Source organism: Podospora pseudoanserina (genome assembly GCF_035222485.1).
Source record: "Podospora pseudoanserina strain CBS 124.78 chromosome 7 map unlocalized CBS124.78p_7, whole genome shotgun sequence".
NCBI lineage: Eukaryota > Fungi > Ascomycota > Sordariomycetes > Sordariales > Podosporaceae > Podospora > Podospora pseudoanserina.
Genome location: NW_026946671.1, coordinates 2123692 through 2140435, shown reverse-complemented (window position 1 = coordinate 2140435; position 16744 = coordinate 2123692). Strand labels below are relative to the sequence as shown.

The 16744-nt window shown below is 52.1% G+C and overlaps 6 protein-coding genes across 6 annotated transcripts; 3 read left to right on the top strand and 3 right to left on the bottom strand.

Moving 5' to 3' along the window:
* Positions 1–110: 110 nt before the first annotated feature.
* On the bottom strand, positions 111–5288 carry QC764_700280 (uncharacterized protein). Its single transcript, XM_062949692.1, has 5 exons — positions 4416–5288; positions 3877–3964; positions 1692–3736; positions 723–1624; positions 111–554 (listed from the first exon to the last, which is right to left on the bottom strand). Exons 1-5 carry the CDS (start codon positions 4428–4430, stop codon positions 392–394), a joined length of 3213 nt encoding a protein of 1070 aa, XP_062796980.1. The 5' UTR covers positions 4431–5288; the 3' UTR covers positions 111–391.
* A 629-nt stretch (positions 5289–5917) lies between these two features.
* On the bottom strand, positions 5918–7627 carry QC764_700300 (uncharacterized protein; the record flags this gene model as incomplete). The annotated part of the gene is made up of 6 exons (XM_062949693.1): positions 5918–6316; positions 6389–6527; positions 6604–7061; positions 7124–7204; positions 7274–7386; positions 7452–7627. The coding sequence occupies 6 exons, from the start codon at positions 7625–7627 to the stop codon at positions 6267–6269; spliced, it is 1017 nt and encodes a 338-aa protein (XP_062796979.1). The 3' UTR covers positions 5918–6266.
* Positions 7628–8271: 644 nt separating this feature from the next.
* Positions 8272–9966, bottom strand: QC764_700310 (uncharacterized protein; the record flags this gene model as incomplete). Its single annotated transcript, XM_062949694.1, has 5 exons — positions 9454–9966; positions 9237–9391; positions 9034–9173; positions 8922–8984; positions 8272–8857 (listed from the first exon to the last, which is right to left on the bottom strand). Exons 1-5 carry the CDS (start codon positions 9545–9547, stop codon positions 8272–8274), a joined length of 1038 nt encoding a protein of 345 aa, XP_062796978.1. The 5' UTR covers positions 9548–9966.
* An 11-nt stretch (positions 9967–9977) lies between these two features.
* On the top strand, positions 9978–11668 carry QC764_700320 (uncharacterized protein; the record flags this gene model as incomplete). Its single annotated transcript, XM_062949695.1, has 4 exons — positions 9978–10213; positions 10304–10741; positions 10806–10995; positions 11073–11668. Exons 2-4 carry the CDS (start codon positions 10562–10564, stop codon positions 11666–11668), a joined length of 966 nt encoding a protein of 321 aa, XP_062796977.1. The 5' UTR covers positions 9978–10213; positions 10304–10561.
* Positions 11669–11991: 323 nt separating this feature from the next.
* QC764_700330 (uncharacterized protein) lies at positions 11992–13781 on the top strand (the record flags this gene model as incomplete). The annotated part of the gene is made up of 3 exons (XM_062949696.1): positions 11992–12130; positions 12208–13064; positions 13122–13781. The coding sequence occupies 3 exons, from the start codon at positions 11992–11994 to the stop codon at positions 13716–13718; spliced, it is 1593 nt and encodes a 530-aa protein (XP_062796976.1). The 3' UTR covers positions 13719–13781.
* Positions 13782–14112: 331 nt separating this feature from the next.
* QC764_700340 (uncharacterized protein) lies at positions 14113–16708 on the top strand. Its single transcript, XM_062949697.1, has 4 exons — positions 14113–14300; positions 14372–14565; positions 14669–14921; positions 14993–16708. Exons 1-4 carry the CDS (start codon positions 14120–14122, stop codon positions 16624–16626), a joined length of 2262 nt encoding a protein of 753 aa, XP_062796975.1. The 5' UTR covers positions 14113–14119; the 3' UTR covers positions 16627–16708.
* The last annotated feature ends 36 nt before the right edge of the window (positions 16709–16744 follow it).

The window sequence follows — 16744 nt, the reverse complement described above, 5'->3', positions numbered from 1 at the left end:
TTGAGCTCTTGTCTGTAACGATATTTGATGTGGCAAGCGATGCAGCGAGGAAGAAGCGATTAAGAATATACCAATGGCCCCACGAGCGCTCTGATTTTAGAACGTCTTTTGCGATTTCTCCAACTGAGTAAAATGATGTGATTTGGTTGGGGCACGATGAGGGTGGTCATTTCATTGAAGAGGAGTTGAATTCACTTGACACAAGTAGTCACTACCATGTTCAACAACTTGCGACACAAAGCCTCGAATTATATTACCATAAGACTACCACCTCGATGCCTATTTTTGATTCGACCTATTCCTCACTTTCTCACGCTCTCCCCATCTTTTCCATGATGTCTTCTTTCCCTTTCAGTGCCGTGCCGTGTTGCCGTTCATGAAAGGCATCATTCTATCCATCTCCCTTGTCAATGCATGCAGGATGATGGATGAAGTCAAAGAATAACAAAAAAAGGGGGTATTTTGTTTGTGCCATGCCAATGAAAACATAAAGATGGTATGTGAATGTGTGTTGCATATACATGTGTCGTGTGGGGTTTGTGTGGAGGAGGTAGCTGAATGTTCAAGCCGTGAGGTCATGTCTCTCAGGAACAATAGAGGGGAGAAGGGGCCCGGAGAACCGTTGGTATCTTTTCGTTTGCCAACTCCGAAAACTTCGAATATCCAATGTCCAGTACTACAGATGTTCCATTCCCGCGTTTCCAAGACAAAATGGACCTCACTGCCCCCGCCTCACCACCCCCGTCATGTCGAGCCTCACGGTGGGACGCTCGATTTCCAGACTCCGACTTGGAACCAAACGACCGCCCGGTGTTCTCGGATTGGCCACATTGACTCGTCCGCGGCGGTGGGCCCGGGCGACCTCATCGTCGTTGCTGTCAGAAGAGTCGTCATCGCCGGCTTCATGCGGCGGCCTAGGTGTCAGCCGCGCGCCCGAAAATGGGTCGACATCGATGGGTCCGATCGTATCATCGCTGTTCCGTCTCGAGCCCTCTTGTTCCAGGTCGTACGCAGCCAGACGTGCAAAGTAGTCGGCCATGCCGTCCACGCTCGGAGTTCCCACGATAATGTCGTAGTTGGGAGGTGGCGTCATGAGCTCCGCCGGCAGCGGTGGCGGCGGATCGTCTGCGTTGAAGGGAGGCGGATTGTATGAGGGGTGTCTCAGCAGGTGAATGGGTCGTGGCTCACGGTCCAGCGGACTTGGAAGACCCCGAGCACGGCTCAGCGAACTGCTGGCCCTGTGCACAGACCCGCCAGTTCGAGCGGCGGACTGTAGGTGGGCAGCCTGGGGCATGCTGGGCAGACCGCCGGCGCTGGTGTTGATGTTGGAGTCAATCCGCAGTCGGCTGTTGTTCAGGCTCTGGGCATCCTCTTCGATCATGGCGAGCGGCGTGGCCGCGTTGGATGAGTTGGGATCCAAAGGATGCGCGTCCGAACAACCGCACGACATCTGCTGTCGTTGCTCGGCAGGGCCGTCTCGCCCGCTGTACTGCGGGAGGGACGTGTTGGCTTGGGTTGCACGGCAGTTCAAGACAGTAAAGGGGCTATCAATGCTGATCTCGAAATGCCGCCGACGCTTTCCTGCGGGATCATCCGGGTCCAAGCGAGAGATGCGCATGACGATCTGGAGTTGTAGTTAGTATGAGGAGCATGATTTGTAAGAAGTTACTTGCCTTGATCCAATGGAAGACATTAACATTCTTCCAACTGCAATCGGGATGCAAACGAAGCGTTTTGTCGCGCGCCATCATGTCGCATGTTGGTAGCTGCACGTTCATCTCGATCTCGGTGCTTCCCCAGAAGCTCTCCAGACCAAGGTCTAGTTCACCCAACAAATTGTTGCTCGGATCAGGGAGTGGCCGCGGAGGACCGCCAGCCCTGGCAGCTTCTTGTAGCCGTCTTCGGATAGCCAGCATTCGCGCCTCGTCCCGTTGTTCAGCATCCAGCTCGCCACCGCTGAGAACACGGATGTCGCTGGCCTCGTATTGCTTGTCCAGGGGTTTGCCGGCCACCTTCTCCAGCAATAATATCTTCCTCCCCGAGTCTTTGCGCGTGACATGGCGGTCGTTGGTCCAGTACTCGATGCTTTCTGTCACGAACACTTTAAGTTTGTGGACCTGAACTTTTGCCAAGGGCGTGAGCTTGAATGCAATGGGGATTTTGGCGCCGATGGGAAAGCTCTTCCCCGAGATCATGATGTCGTAATGCAGCTGATCTTCCCAGTGGCGGCTGATGGATATTGGCTCCGTCATCTCGAGAGACATCTGGTCGGGGAGACGGACAATTGACACCTCTTTGGAACCGTGCAGGTTCGGCTTGAATGCTCCAGCACGCTCCACCATAGTTTCCAGCTCCCACCGGACCGAGCCGTATTGGAGCTTTGTCGTCTCGAGTTGGTTGTGATCGATGGGCAACTCAAAGGCGTACTCGTATGTGCCGGGGCCAAAAATCTTGAACCCCTTTGCTTGGACCGGATTCGCAAATGGCGACTCGCCCTTTCCAAAACTTCGGGACTGCACAGACTGAAGGGAAAGGCGTTTCCTTTCCTTGGCTGTCAGCGTAGAAGAGTTTCTAGACTTTCCGAGAATATGAAGTGACGAATTGGAGTTGTTGTAGAGCGAGGACATGAGATTGTGATGTGTAGAGCTGGTTTTTGGCACAAATGTGCACTGGCTCCCATACTCCGTCTCCCACATGCCTTCATGCATGGCATGGAAAAATACAAGGGACTGGGTGCGGAGCGTCTGCTCTTCGAACAGGTCCGTTTTGGACGGCGGAATTCCCTCGGGCCACTCCGTTCTGGCCTTGCCCACCAGCTTCAGCGTGACCGACTTGATCTTGACATTCTTGGACACGTTCAACTGCAGCTTTCCACGAAGCAGTGCGCTTGATTGCTGCTGTCCTTGGCGCCTGGAGTGACTGTCATGTTCGAATCCCGTGAGAAAAACATTCGGCTCTGCTAATAATATCGAGCAAGCCAGCCCGCTCCCTGATGCTACAGGCTTCTGAATTTCGGACACCGATGAGCTCATCATGCTCTTGGCGGATCGTATCGACACCATGCTGGTCCTGTTGGATGCTTGAAATGCGTTCCCTCCGAGGGGATTCGGGCCAGTGGCGGTAGCCATGATGGGTTCCTGGACCGTTATCTCCTCCCCACCTGGTCGGCCTGTAGATACTGGAATATCGATCACGGTGTCTTCGACGTAGGATCCTTCGAATCGGGAAAGTCGCCGGGCGAAGCTTATAAAACTCGACGGGCGGGATTGGGCCCTCGACGTAGGGGTTGCTGTAACTGTGGGCGTAGAGTTCGGCGGATGGGAGAAGACTGCCTTTATCTTGTCCAACACCTTCCCGACCTTTTCAGCACCAGGGGGCAGTGATCGAAGAGACCGCCGCTTCTCTTTCTTTTCTGACCGCTCCTTTTCCAGCCTCCTCCGTTCCTTCTCGCCCTCCTTCTGAGCCTTCTTCTGCTCTCGGCTCAATTTCCTGGTGGTCTTCCTTGTGGACGTCTGACTCGACTTTGGCGGCCGCAAATCCGGGGGGATAAAACCAGGAGGGTACGAGATGATGTGAATCGAGTGAGGTCGACGCTGGCGAGGCTGTATCAGCGGCGTCGGGAAGCTAGCACTCTCGGTGCGGCGCCTGCGCTCAAGTGGGTGTCTCGGTGTGTAGTAGATGGATCCGTGTGCGGACGAGAAGTAGGGCTCGGGACGCAATCGATCGTGTTCGGTACCTGCAGCAGACATGGCGCCCTGGTTAGAAGTGAGCTCTCGTAGAAAAGGGCACGAAAAGGGCGGTGATAGCACCGGCAAGGCAAGCATGAGCACGAAGAGGGAACGGCATTGGTGGTAGGTGAACAGAAGGAAAACACACAGCATCCGACCATCAGGGGCATAGAGATGTCCCCAGCTCCGTCCAGGAGCCCCGGGGTCGGGGCCACGCTGTAGGCGGACAGAGGATGCTGCGACTGGCCGGCACCAGCACGGAGGTGCTGGGAAGGACTACGGTCCAATGCGCCTGCAGCGGAACGAGGAGGGGAGGTACCCCAGTGGGGAGCATGGCGGCGTGGTGGAGCATTGTGACGGGTGTCTCGATAAAGCGCCATGACAGACAGGCATGATGGTGGTGGTGGTGGTGGCCGGGAAGGTGTATGTCGAGACGGTCGAAGCAGCAGAGACAGCAGCAACAGCAACTACAGCGGCCGTCATGGGTGATACCGAGTTGAAAACGGGGCAGACGGGGCAGGAGAGGCACACTATACCTCCTGTCGACCGTTCAGGGAAGTGGAAGCGGAAGTGGAAGTGGGCGTGGACGTGGACGTGGAAGGGAAGGGCGAGACATGACGGATGCGGAAGGGGGACCGTTGGGGAGCGTTGCTGGCCGAGAGCACCAGCACCAGCACGAGCACGTACCTGCACCTGAATCATAGCAGCCCCGTTATTATCATCTGCGTGGACTTTGGTGTCTCTGGCTTTGTGCTCGGCGCAAATTGGGACACGGGTTCTGGTACCACCGCAGGCAAGACAATAAGACAACCGATCAGCTGGAAACCAAAGGGAGGGAGGGCGGCCTGGATGTTTTGGGGCTGCTCTTAAGAGGTTGACATCGGCAAAGAGTTTTTCCCTTGTCTGGGAGAACTGCGCGTGTTTGCACAGCAATGAGGTCCTTTTCTCGAGGGCGGCGTGGAGTGGCGGCCGAGGGAAGGGAAGGGGTATGTGTTAGGGTTCGCGTGCACGCCAACGGGGACGGTGGACGGGGCGATAGAGTAGCGTGGTGATTCGCAAGCGGTGGGACGAGGCGATCGAAGGGTTCAAAGCATGAACGGGTCAATGTTGGACGGATCCGTCACTGCGCGGGGTCCTCGCGGAATGCTGTGATGGGACTTCCTGGAAGTAGGTAGGTAGACGGGAAGTGGAAGGTAGGTAGGGAGGCAGGGAGGCAGGGAGGCAGGGAGGCAGGGTGGTAGGGTGGCTGGGTGGCAGGCAGGAATTAAAGTTGGGTATTGCACGTTGTAGCACACTAGTAGAAAAATACAAGAATAGAATTGGATTGCATCAAAAAGCCATGTGCTGTCCAAACTTGAACAGGATGGAGGGGAGCAGCCCAGTTGTGCTAGGCCCATGATGACCAAGTCAAAAACTATGATGTATTTTCGACGGTGACGGTGGCACCCCTGCTCCTGGTTCGCTGAGACTCGGGCCCAGACCGGGACAGGCCCGGCGGACCAATCAGGAGGATGATCTCGTCCACCTCAGGACACCCCCACTGCTCTCACAGACATTGGGCCGTTCCTCCAACATACAGAGTATATCGTCCATAATTATACACACTGACAACAACCGCACATGTGCTTATATATGGAAACAACCTAATGTGTGAGATCTAGGCCCCTCCACTGCCCGTGACGAAACAACTCCTGGGCTTTGACACCGGCCCAACTAAAGGCACAGCAACGAGCAGTTGTCCCATGCAAGCGGCCAAAGCTCCCGCGGGCATTTGCCATTGGCCACTCGCTGGCTGCACAAAGCAGGATTATGTGATTATATACATAGCACCTGCACCCAGTCCCGTCTCAAGGCCACCCCGCGATTTTGCTGTGGTTCCTGTGCCCCCATCATCGCCTGTCTGATAGATGATTTCCGCCCGGGTGGAACTTAAGATCGAGTCCTGGATCTCCCTGCGTGAAGTTTTGGGCTATCAATGAAAGATGGCTCATCTCTAACCGATATATATATATATATATATATATATAAATTTACAGCTGCAGAAGCAATCTACAAAGAAGCCAAACACCAAAGAATTGCGGTGCCGGCCGAGTTTTCGGCTGTCGGCATCCCAACCCTGCTGCAAATCAGTTGACCTACGTCATCGGTCGGCGGGGTATCCGTAGGTTTGTCCTCGAAGATGCTCAGTGGCTCGCTGTTGTTATCAGAGATAGCTAGGCACTCAGAGATTTATTACTGGCATTTTTTGGCCTCCGATCCAACGGCCAAGGACGCGGGACCTGGCGATCATTGGTGAACCCTGATCTGTATACTATCATTGATGGGGCTGCATATCCCCGTAGTCATCTGGCTTCTCTCCCATTACGACTGTTTCAGATCATCAACAGGATTATGCCACGAGTCATTCATTAGTGATGGAAAACCCGGGCCGGTAAAACAACAAACTGCATTGCATCTTTATGCCGGGCCCTCCGCCTCCAATTAAGCGATTTTATCACCGGCCGGTCCTCCCGCTCCGGCATACTGGACTTCTACTACTCAAAACGTAATTACGGCGCGGAACCTGACCCTCCCGCTTAGCATAGCATCTGGGCAAATGTTAGATACCCATCATGACAAGACACGGTTCCCTTGTGTGTCTGTGACAAGGGAAAACTCACCGAAAGCGTCGTTGGCCCTCTCCAATGGAAATTCTTCAATGAGACAATCGATGTTTTGCAGCTGAGTGAAGGCAATTGCCTCCTCCGAGTCGATAGCATGGCCACACGGCCATGCCTGAACAGACAACCCATATCTCAGCTGAGTGGGTAGACAGGCATGAATTAGCAACTGGTTCAACACCAAACCTGCCAGGCAAGCAGAACAGTTCACTTACCATGACTCCAGTGTTGACGCTCACATCGCCCGGCACACTCAGGATCAACAGCTTGCCCAGCGGCCCCAAGCCCTGCATCAACCCAGACATTGTATTCGCGCTGGGGCTTGTAGTCACCACCAGCGAGGCGCCCCCGAGCCTCTTCAAACCTTCTCCGGCGTCGACTTTGGACGTGTCGATGTATTCATGTGCCCCCAGCTCGTGCGCAAAGCTCTCCTTGTCAGCGCCCCTGGAAATGGCCACCACGCGATATCCGAACTTGTTGGCGAATTGGATAGCCAGGTGACCGAGCCCGCCCAGCCCCTGGACAGCCACCGTCTCGCCAACACCGACGTTCATGTGCCGAATTGAGTTGAAGACGGTCATGCCGGCGCAGAGAATAGGCGCGTACTTGGCGGCTGACACTGTTTCGGGAATGGGGACACCCGCCTCGGAGCGCAGCAAGACATACTCGGCGTCTGGCAATGTCAGTACGTTGGATTCACTGCCCACGGACTCGGCCAGTAACGGACGGACTTACACCCTCCTTGTTTGGTTTCTCCGTTGACAACCTGGTTATCGCACATTTGGTGGTACCCCTTTTTGCAGGACCGACAGGTGCCTTTCAAATTGATTGTTGGTCAGCAATCTTGGCTGCTTGCAGCTATGTGAAGTGACGGGTCAGACAAACCATCGTGTCCACCATGCCATCCGCTTCCGATCCTATCGCCAACCTTCCAGGTGCTGACATTGAGTCCTACCGATGCTACCCGACCAATGATCTCATGGCCGGGAACAATGGGACTATTAATCTGTCAGCATCCAACGATATTGAACAGATTGCAGTCTGAGAGGGGAAAAGTCCTTACAATCCGCCACCCATGATGTTGTTTTGAGCAAACATATCAGAGAAGCATACTCCACAGGCTTCCACCTTGACCAAGACTTCTTTTGGTCCGGGTTGCTTAAGGGGCACTTCTTCTATCGTCAGGGGTGCACCGGCTGACCGGAAGACAGCTTGCTTGTATGTTTGGGGGAGTGACATCTTGGCTGAGAGTGTTGCGTACTTCGTTTCTCGAAGGGATGAGTGTTCAGAGAGAGAAATAGAGTAAACAACTAGTACGTATGCTTCAATTGCAGACACTTTGAAGAGAAAAGCAGTCCGTGGAAGGTGGCTAGAGGGTGTATTTAACTGTGATGGAATGCCTGCTGCCAAAGCAAGCAAAAACACACGGGCTTAAGCCATCGGGTCTGAATTCAATCCGACTCCGTCTTATCGTGTCCCTGTCCAAGTCCACCCTCGGGTTTGGATACTCGGCTTTTGCCGTTCAGAAACATGTGTCCTAAAAAGGTCGAGGGTGCATATCAAGGGGTTGCACACTGGCTTCGGCTTTGTTGCGAGCTATAAATCCGATCGTGCCTCTGATTGGCTGTGGTGATGGATATGGCAACAACATGGTAAAATCCTCTTGCGTACAAGCAAATTGGATGGAGTTGTACATAGGCAGCTCATTATGAATATCAAAAGATCCAGTCCGCCTTTTCGATTCCAAATCAACCCACATAGAGTGGCTGAGAGCAAAGAGTAACGCCATGACGTTGAACGTTGGGAGGGTTCATGATACAACATTAGCTCAAGTTTTGTGGTAAGAATATAGCATGCGTTGCTGTGTTACCCTAGGCCATGGTCTAGGAACGGGGTGGCGTGTCCTTTACCAAAGCACCCATCGCAGCCGCAGGATATCTGGTGCCATACACTTCAGTTTTATCGATCGCCTCTCTCACCTCCCTCTCCTCCTCCTTGGTAAGCGTCTCATAGACTGAGTTGGCTCCCCAATTCTCCTCCAAATATGCAATCTTCTTTGTTCCCGGAATAGGGAAGACGAGGTCTTGCTTCATCATCCATGCCAGAGTCAGTTGACCGGGCGTACACCCCTTCTTAGCTGCAATCTGTTTGATCTTCTCCACCAACTCCATGTTCTTGGGGAAGTTCTCGGCCGAGAAGCGAGGAACTGCCCGGCGGAAGTCACCCTGCTCAAAGTCGTCCGCCGAGGAATACTTACCCGTGAGCATGCCTCGGCCCAACGGAGAGTAGGCAACGATGGGGATCTTCAGGTCGCGGCAAGTTTTGGCTAGGTTGAGGTCGGGGAACTCAATATCTCTTGTGAAAGGGGAATATTCGATCTGGTAAGCCCTGATGGGATGAATCTTGCTTGCGCGGATGAGTGTGTCGGCACCGCATTCCGAGAGGCCAATGTGGCGGACTTGACCAGATCTTGGAGCTTGGTCAGCATTTCAAGCATCTTGTGAGACTGCTGGAAGTTGGGAGGAGGGCATACTCGACAAATTCCTTCATGGTCTCAATAACATCCTCGATCGGGGTTTTGCCGCTGATGCGGTGGCTGTTCATTTGTCAGATTGGGAAGTTACAATGTGCTAAAGGGGCCATACCAGTACAGCAGATCGATGTAGTCTGTCTTCAACTTTCTCAAGCTCTCCTTCACTGCTTCCCTGATGTACTCGGGCTCATTGCAGAATTCTCTCGTGCCATCCGGCAGCACTCTGTTGCCGAACTTAGTGGCTAGGAAAATCTATTTCTCGTGATAAGCTGATGAGTCTGGATCAATCAAGGCTGTTGAGACAACAACACTTACGTCTTTTCTCTTCCCAGTCTTTTCAAACCATTTCCCAAGCAGGACCTCGCTGTCTCCATACAGAGCGGCCGAGTCCCAGTGTGTACATCCGATCGCATGAGCGCGGTCGAGAAAAGCAAGACGCTCATCGTCAGAAGGGGGGGTTCCATAGAATGCTGCATCACAGCTCAAGTCAATTCACACAGTTCAGGGGTATACAGGGGGTGAGGTGACTTACAACTCAGGCCCATCAACCCTAACCCTAGAATTGGAATCTCTGGCCCACCAGGGCCCAAGGGACGGGTGGGAATGGTGGTGCTATTTTCGGACATGTTGGAAATGATAGCAGAAGAAGAGGTGCTATTAGAAAGAGGTCGGTTTGCCTCTCATCACCACCTGGTACATATATTTTTCTTTCCTTGAGGTCATCGGCCTCGCGTTTGCACTTCGCGATTATGGTGGAGTTTGTGGGGCTGGCCGATACAATAGCTGACGGAGAATGACTTCCGACTGTGAGCCAAGAAGTGCTGTCCATGTCGATCAATCTCAAGAAGCTCACAGTAAACAGCTCGGCTCGTCAACTATCTAACATAGTCCTGGCCTTTTACTGGCTATAGTACTAACTAAGCCCCTTGTTTAGAGAACCTATTTTAAGCCAAACTCAATACTACTTACTCATTACCTTGTCATTACCACGAAGAGTCGACAACTGGGCACACTAGTTTCCACGGTCCAACCATGAGCATTTGCCTTACCACAACACCCGGAACCGCTCAAAACCTACAGGTCAGAGTCCTTGGACCACTTCTTCCAGATCATGGATAAGAACAAATAGCTGGCGAGACCTGTGGTACCTGCCCGTTCATATTTTACATCCGGTTAGTCCTTCCACTTCGGGCTCATACAGCAAGAAACGACGGAACCGTGAGTAATCCAGCCACTCTGGTCCCAGTTAGATCGCCTTTCAATGTTTGATGGAAAATGGTGACCAATCTTTTGTAAGTAAATACTAAGCGACATACGGTCCTTTGTCCGCATGTTGGCTGCAGGTAGCGACAGTTGATTGCATGGCCGCTTATTAAGCGTAGAGGTTGGTCATGAGTGCCATGCCTTATGCATGAACGGAGTTAGGTGGACAAAGTGATATACAGTCAGCAAGACCTATTATCTAATACGGTTCAAGGAAAGGGTGCGACGCAGTCAGCGTTCTGCAGTGAGGTGTCCAAAGGCTATAAGAGGTGGTCACCTCTTCCAAGCATCGTGCTTCTCCAGGCAATATAGTGCTACAGTCTTATCCCTATTCTCGCCCGTTATCAATAACACTGCACGCTTTTCAATCTATCAAAATGTCCACCCAAAACATCATCACCGTTTTTGGTGCCACTGGCGCCCAAGGTGGCTCTGTGGCAGACATTTTTCTTCAAGATCCGAAACTCAAGTCAAGCTGGAGTGTTAGGGCCGTCACTCGCGACACAACCAAGGAGTCAGCCAAAAAGCTTCAGCAGAAAGGTGCCGAAGTCGTTGCTGTAAGTCTCTTCCAACTGCTCTCATCTTCGCTCAGTAAGGTATCATAAAAGCTAATCTGGCCAGGCCGACCTTAATGATAAGTCCACTTTGATCAAAGCCATGGAGGGGGCCTCGGCTGTATACGCAGTCACCAACTACTGGGAGAAGTGTGACATGAAGCTGGAAATTCAGCAAGGAAAGAACCTTGTCGATGCTGCCAAAGAGACTGGCGTCCAGCATTTCATCTGGAGCTCGCTTCTCAACATCACGAAATGTGAGTTCCCAAACTGTCCTCTCTGAATCAACGTGTGTGAGGTACCTAGCTTGAGCTAACCGGCCATGTTCTTGTAGTGAGTAATGGAAAGTTGCCGAATGTGTACCACTTTGACAGCAAGGCTCTGGTGGAGGATTACGCCCGTGAGGTTGGCCTCCCTGCCACCTTCTTTCTTGCAGGAGCCTACATGTCGAACCTTCCTGGTGGCATGTTCCGCCGCGATCCACAGGCCGATAATACCTGGATCTTGAGCCTGCCTGTTTCCGACCAAGCTGTTCAGCCCCTGTTCGACGCAGCCGCCGACACCGGGAAGTTCATCAAGGCAGCTGTACTGAATCGTGACAAGGTTCTCGGCAAGCGTCTCCTTGGTGCCACCAGCTATCTTACCAATGCCCAGATTGTCGAGGGCTTCAAGAAGGTCTTCCCCGAGGCGGGAAAGACAGCAAGTTACAAACAGATCCCCGACAAGGCCTTTTACGAGGTTCTTACCAAGTACCAGGGTGCACCCGACTTTGTCGCACAAGAGATGCTGGAAAACATGCATCTGTTCGAGCAGTTTGGCTACTATGGTGGAGAAAGTCTTGACGAGACACATGCGCTTCTGGAGGACAAGTTGACGACTTGGGAGGAGTTTGTGGCAAAGACATCAAAGTGGGGAGAGGAGCTGAAGTGATGGTGTGCGTGATTCTGTGCGCGTCGTCCCTATCAGTGGCTGATTGAACCGTTCGGATCTCATAAGTATGCAGTTTCCCGACTGTGCCAATGGAGAAGGATTGTGTACTGGTGGGCTTGATGATAATTGGTTATCAGGTATTCAAGCTCGCAACGAAACGCACCGAAGCAAGCAGGTAAACAGCTTCCAACAAACCATAGCCACACCTCAAAGATAGTCCAACCACAAAGAGAAAATGCTCCTGTCCTCTGGCTTTAACAACAATGTTGGTGCTGGTGGTGTGTATTGATTTATAAGCCAGCGACCCACTTAATTTGTGAGAGATGATTTATCCCCGGCTCACCACTCACGTCCGACAGACTGAGCCAACACCTTATTACTTGTTTGACATGGCACTCAAGTCCGAGATGGCGTTTTCAACGGCAAGGATAGCGATCGGTGGTGGGCAAGATGGTGTTGCAGGTGAGCCCAAAGTCTGGTCCACGTGTTTGCAGAAGGAGCAACATCGAGAGCTGACATGCAACACGACGACTTTCCAGAAGTTCTCAGTTCCACTCCGGGCGCAGAATCGGAGTGCCAACTACAACGATGTGTCTTGCCCAAATCCGACCGCACCATTCAGCTATCATGGCCCCGTCTAGGCGACAAAAGACGAGCCATGGTGGGTCAGTCTCCAACACCGCGGTCACGGTCTTCAACCGGCACGAGGAAGCAAGCACACAAGAATTCTCAAACTACAAGGATCGTTCATGTTTCCCAGAAAGATCTTGAACTGCACTACTACCTGAACGCCTCTGTGGGGAAAGTGCATTCTCAGCCAACCCTTGAGCCACCCCTCGCATGGAATCCATCTGTAATCAAGGCTCAAGACGAAGACCTCCTCCAGCATTTTCAAAAGTCGGCCTCAAAGTCGCTGGCAATATTTGGCCACGACAGCTTCGAACTGGGGAACGCCCTCATTCGGATTGCCTTGGCAAATACTTCGGCATCAGCTACCGCAATTCTCCAGTGCCTTCTTGCGTTTTCCGCCTTACATCGGGATGATGTCCATTCACAAGCGTTTGAGCTCAAGATCACAGCACTTCAGGCATTGGGGGCTGCATCGTCCATCACTCCTATTGGTGCAACCGACGCAATCCAGCATGTGGCTGCAGGAATGCTCTTGTGTTCTTTTGAGGCGCACAAGTCTTCTTGCACCTCGGGTGAATGGATCATTTACCTGGAGAACGCTAAAAAGGTCATCCACACTGTCGGATTGGATAAAATAGAAGGAAACATAGACCTGGCTATGATTCTTGACTGGGTATACTACCATGATGTGCTGGCGCGTTTCAGTCTTCAACACTGGCAGAAACAGACTGCTGCAAGCACAGAATCGCAAAGATTCTTTACCAAGGTAAGATCAGGATGATATTTTCACGATGTAACCACATACTCTAACAGCACACCACAGCCCTTCAATGTTCAGTCTTTGGCTACAGGTCTCATCAAGCTTCTATCTGAAGTCTGTGATGCATTTTCGGCACGCCCTGCGACTGCATTCAACAGGAAGAAGTCGTCCAAAGAGACGGAAGACTACAAAAACTTTCTTCAGATTCTTGATTGGAGAATTCGTAGTCTTCCCCTATCCACTCCAGGGACAACTGTTTCCAGTCCAGAAGAAAGGGACTCACTGCTACTCCTGGAACTCTACCGACTGGCACTCCTTATATATCTCAATCGAGCGTCCAACAACCTAATCAATCAGTCCTTCAGAACCGAAAAGCATATTGCTCAAGCATTTTCAATTTTGCCCAAACTTAGGTCTTGTGATAGACAGTTCCCCGTCTTTATCCTCGGATGCGAGGCAACAAACGACGAATACAGAGCAGTGATTCTTGACCTCATCGCAAGGGCGGAAAAGGAGGAATCGTCAAGGTCGTTCAATCACGTTAAGCTGCTTCTGCAAGCTGTCTGGGCGCAGGATGATTTGGCTGAGGGGGAGGTGGATTACTGGGAGAAAATCAGCCATGTCATCAGCTGCTGTCGGATAACACCTTCTTTTGTATAGATGCCTTGGCTGACTAGAGAGCATCAAGTATCTAATGCCCAATTATGTAGACAACTACCTACCTGTTCAAGTGTGTTCGTGGTGAGAAACAAAGACTCCTGCCGCCAAGGTGGTACTCGGCAATCCAGTCCGAAGTCAAGAACGCCTAGGTGAATATAACCGGTAAGCATGTGGCTGTGCTGTAAGAATTAACTACCAACAACACGCCATGACGTGTCGAAGGATTTCGCTTGTTGTCGACCCATCCTCGTGATATGTGGTTCTCTGTAGATCGCATGACCGCAGTTGGCTGAGTAGAGGTTTGCGTAACAATGAGAATCAACATAAAAGAGCCCCAAGCATATCTGCCAGCAACTCTTGAAACATATCCGGCTGTTACTTACCCTTGTTGACTTTGCGCCATGAAGTTCACTTGTCTTGGAGTGGCATCGGTTGCCTCACTGGTTGTCTTTCCGTTTCGAGCCTCCGCCCACCCCCTCGATGTCCACAACGCGCAAGTCTCTCGCGGATGGACAGGTGTAAAGGAGCCATGCAAAGAGATCCAGGAAAATGTCGCAAAGTGGATGATAGACAATGATATCGGTCAGTGCCACATTTTCCACCTTGTCTCAATACAGCTGAATGTATCATTGACACTGGGTACTTGGCCTTAGTTCCTAAAAACCTAGACGGGGTTTTCCGACTGCTTCAACCACCCGTCCCGCCTTCTCCTATACGGCCATCTCTTGCCTTTGCATGCCTTAAATCCATCCCTCTTTATGCAGATGTGGCAAAGAGTCATGTTGACTATCTTGCTCCTCTCGTCGAGTGGCAAAGCACAGTGGACTACTTGCGTAATCCCCCCAAGGTGAGAAACAAAAATGCATTTCGACGTTGTGCCCAACATTAGGGAATCCTAGTAACTTCTGGGAGGCTACTGGAAGTAATTTATGCTGAAAATTATGTTGTAGGGCTATCTATCCGAGGCTGTTGACTTGACTCAAGGACTCAAGGACATCTCGGCAAATCTTCAAGGCAAAAAGCAAATATATTCTAACATGTTCGACTTTTTAGCGGATATGCATACTCTCCTTAGCACCCGTGTTAGGGATGGCCACTTTAGCGCCAGGTCATTGCTGTTGGAGTTGTTTACGTTTGAGAGATCTGCCCAGTTCGTTTCGATATCTCAGGATGGTCTCGAACTACCAAGCATATATCTCCGTGGTAATGAATTTCTATTTTATATCCCGAGTTTTGATAAACAGACAATTGCTAACAGTATTCCTTGTCTGGAGACGACATCAAGCACACCGGTGATGGGTATACTCCTTCTCCAGTCGTATCTATCAACGGCGTCCCCGCTATCGACTTCTTCCTCATATCATCCATCCAAAGCAGTGGCAGCCACGATCCGGATGCTCGGTTCAACACTTTGTTCCCAAGTGTTTCCAAAGACGCCAATTTGAACCACATAGGGAACAATGATATCTACATTCTCGGTCTTGAAGATGCCACAAATGTAAAGCTCCAGAATGGCACCGTTCTTCGCTTTGACAACACAGCTCATGTGCGCGCAAATTTCTCCGAAATCGATTCTGGAACAAGTTTATACAACGCCTACGGCCAGGGGAATGGGACGACTCCCAGCACTTGGGCGCAGATAGCCTACGACTGGGCGGACAAGAATTGGACAGCTCCCCGTAATGGGTTTCCGACCCCCTTCAGCACAACACCAAGCGAGTCGTTGCGGACATTCTTGCTGCCAGAAGTTGGTTTTGAGGATACTGCAGTGCTTGCCCTCAACAGCTTTGCGGAAACGCAGAGCCCTTACGACCCTTTGGCCTTGCTCTCCTTCCCTGCAAGGGTCAACAACGCTACCAAAGACTTTATCGCGGCAGCCAGAGCTTCGAATCGTACAAAGCTCATTCTGGACCTGCAGGGAAATGGCGGTGGGCTCACCGACTACATTACCATCGTCTACCTTCATCTCTTTCCTGTCTCCAACCCAGCCGCGCCATACAACTGGCCCCTCTTGCATCAAGTTCGAGCCCACCCTCAACTCCAGTGGATAGGGACCGAGCTCGAAAAGCTTCAGTCCAATAATAATACTGCACTCACCGCACCTCTCCGCAGCCTCTTGAGCCTATACCTGACGCCCAATGGCACTCGATGGTCCTCCTTCCAAGAGTTCTTCGGCCCGGTTGTCGACTCAAAAGGTAACAGCTTCACCAACCACTCTCTTATCAACGTAACCATCAACGCGTTTGAGTCCTTTCCCTTCCCACCCGTCTCCCCTGCGCCGCCCTTCCGTCCCGAGGACATGGTCATCGTCACAGACGGCGAGTGCGCATCTGCCTGCGCCATCTTCACCTCGATTCTCGCACACATCCACGGCGTTAAAACCATCGCCCTCGGCGGCCGTCCTCTGAACCAGCCCATGCAGGCCATCGGTCAAGTCAAAGGCGGACCGGTGTACAGCTTCCAAGGCTTCGTCAGTCCCGACCCGAGAAACGCCTCCACCCCTCTGCCTCCTGGAGTCAAGCTTCCGGTCAACGGAAAGCCGCCTCTCCGGATTCCGGTCGGTCTCCCGACTGCGGCGAGAGACATTGGCGGGGCGAACGTGGGATACAATCTGGGGAACATGTTCCCGTATGATCTCGCGAAGGGGGAGGTTATTGGGGACAAGGAGGTGCCGCTGCAGATGAGGTATCAGGCGGCGCATTGCAGGCTGTTTTTTACGTGGGAGATGGCGAGAAACATCACTGCCATTTGGAGAGCTGCGAGGGAAGTTGCTTGGGGGGATGGAAAGTGCGTGAGAGGAAGCAGCACGGGGCGAGATGGAAGGATTGGAAATACAACCTTGCCGTATAGCAAGGCGGTGGAAGACAAGTTCAAGTTGGGGAAGGGGCCGGGAAGTGTAAAGAGATAGAAAGTAATGATATCGACACTCAGCTGCAAACAGGCCTCCCTGTCTGAATGTGTCTATTGAAGAATTACAAAGTGTTCTCAAAGGAGTGTGAAGTCGATACCTTCGAAGTCACCCCAAC

What these genes read in the sequence shown, in the direction of transcription:
- QC764_700280 (XM_062949692.1), bottom strand. An exon ending in GCCCCTGATGGTCGGATGCT is followed by an intron (nt 3,737 to 3,876) that starts GTGTGTTTTCCT and finishes TGTCTGCTGCAG; the next exon opens with GTACCGAACACGATCGATTG. An exon ending in GGGGTGGTGAGGCGGGGGCA is followed by an intron (nt 555 to 722) that starts GTGAGGTCCATT and finishes TTGAACATTCAG; the next exon opens with CTACCTCCTCCACACAAACC.
- QC764_700340 (XM_062949697.1), top strand. Translation starts at nt 14,120, where the DNA reads ATGAAGTTCACTTGTCTTGGAGTGGCATCGGTTGCCTCACTGGTTGTC. An exon ending in ACTTGCGTAATCCCCCCAAG is followed by an intron (nt 14,566 to 14,668) that starts GTGAGAAACAAA and finishes ATTATGTTGTAG; the next exon opens with GGCTATCTATCCGAGGCTGT. An exon ending in ACCAAGCATATATCTCCGTG is followed by an intron (nt 14,922 to 14,992) that starts GTAATGAATTTC and finishes CCTTGTCTGGAG; the next exon opens with ACGACATCAAGCACACCGGT.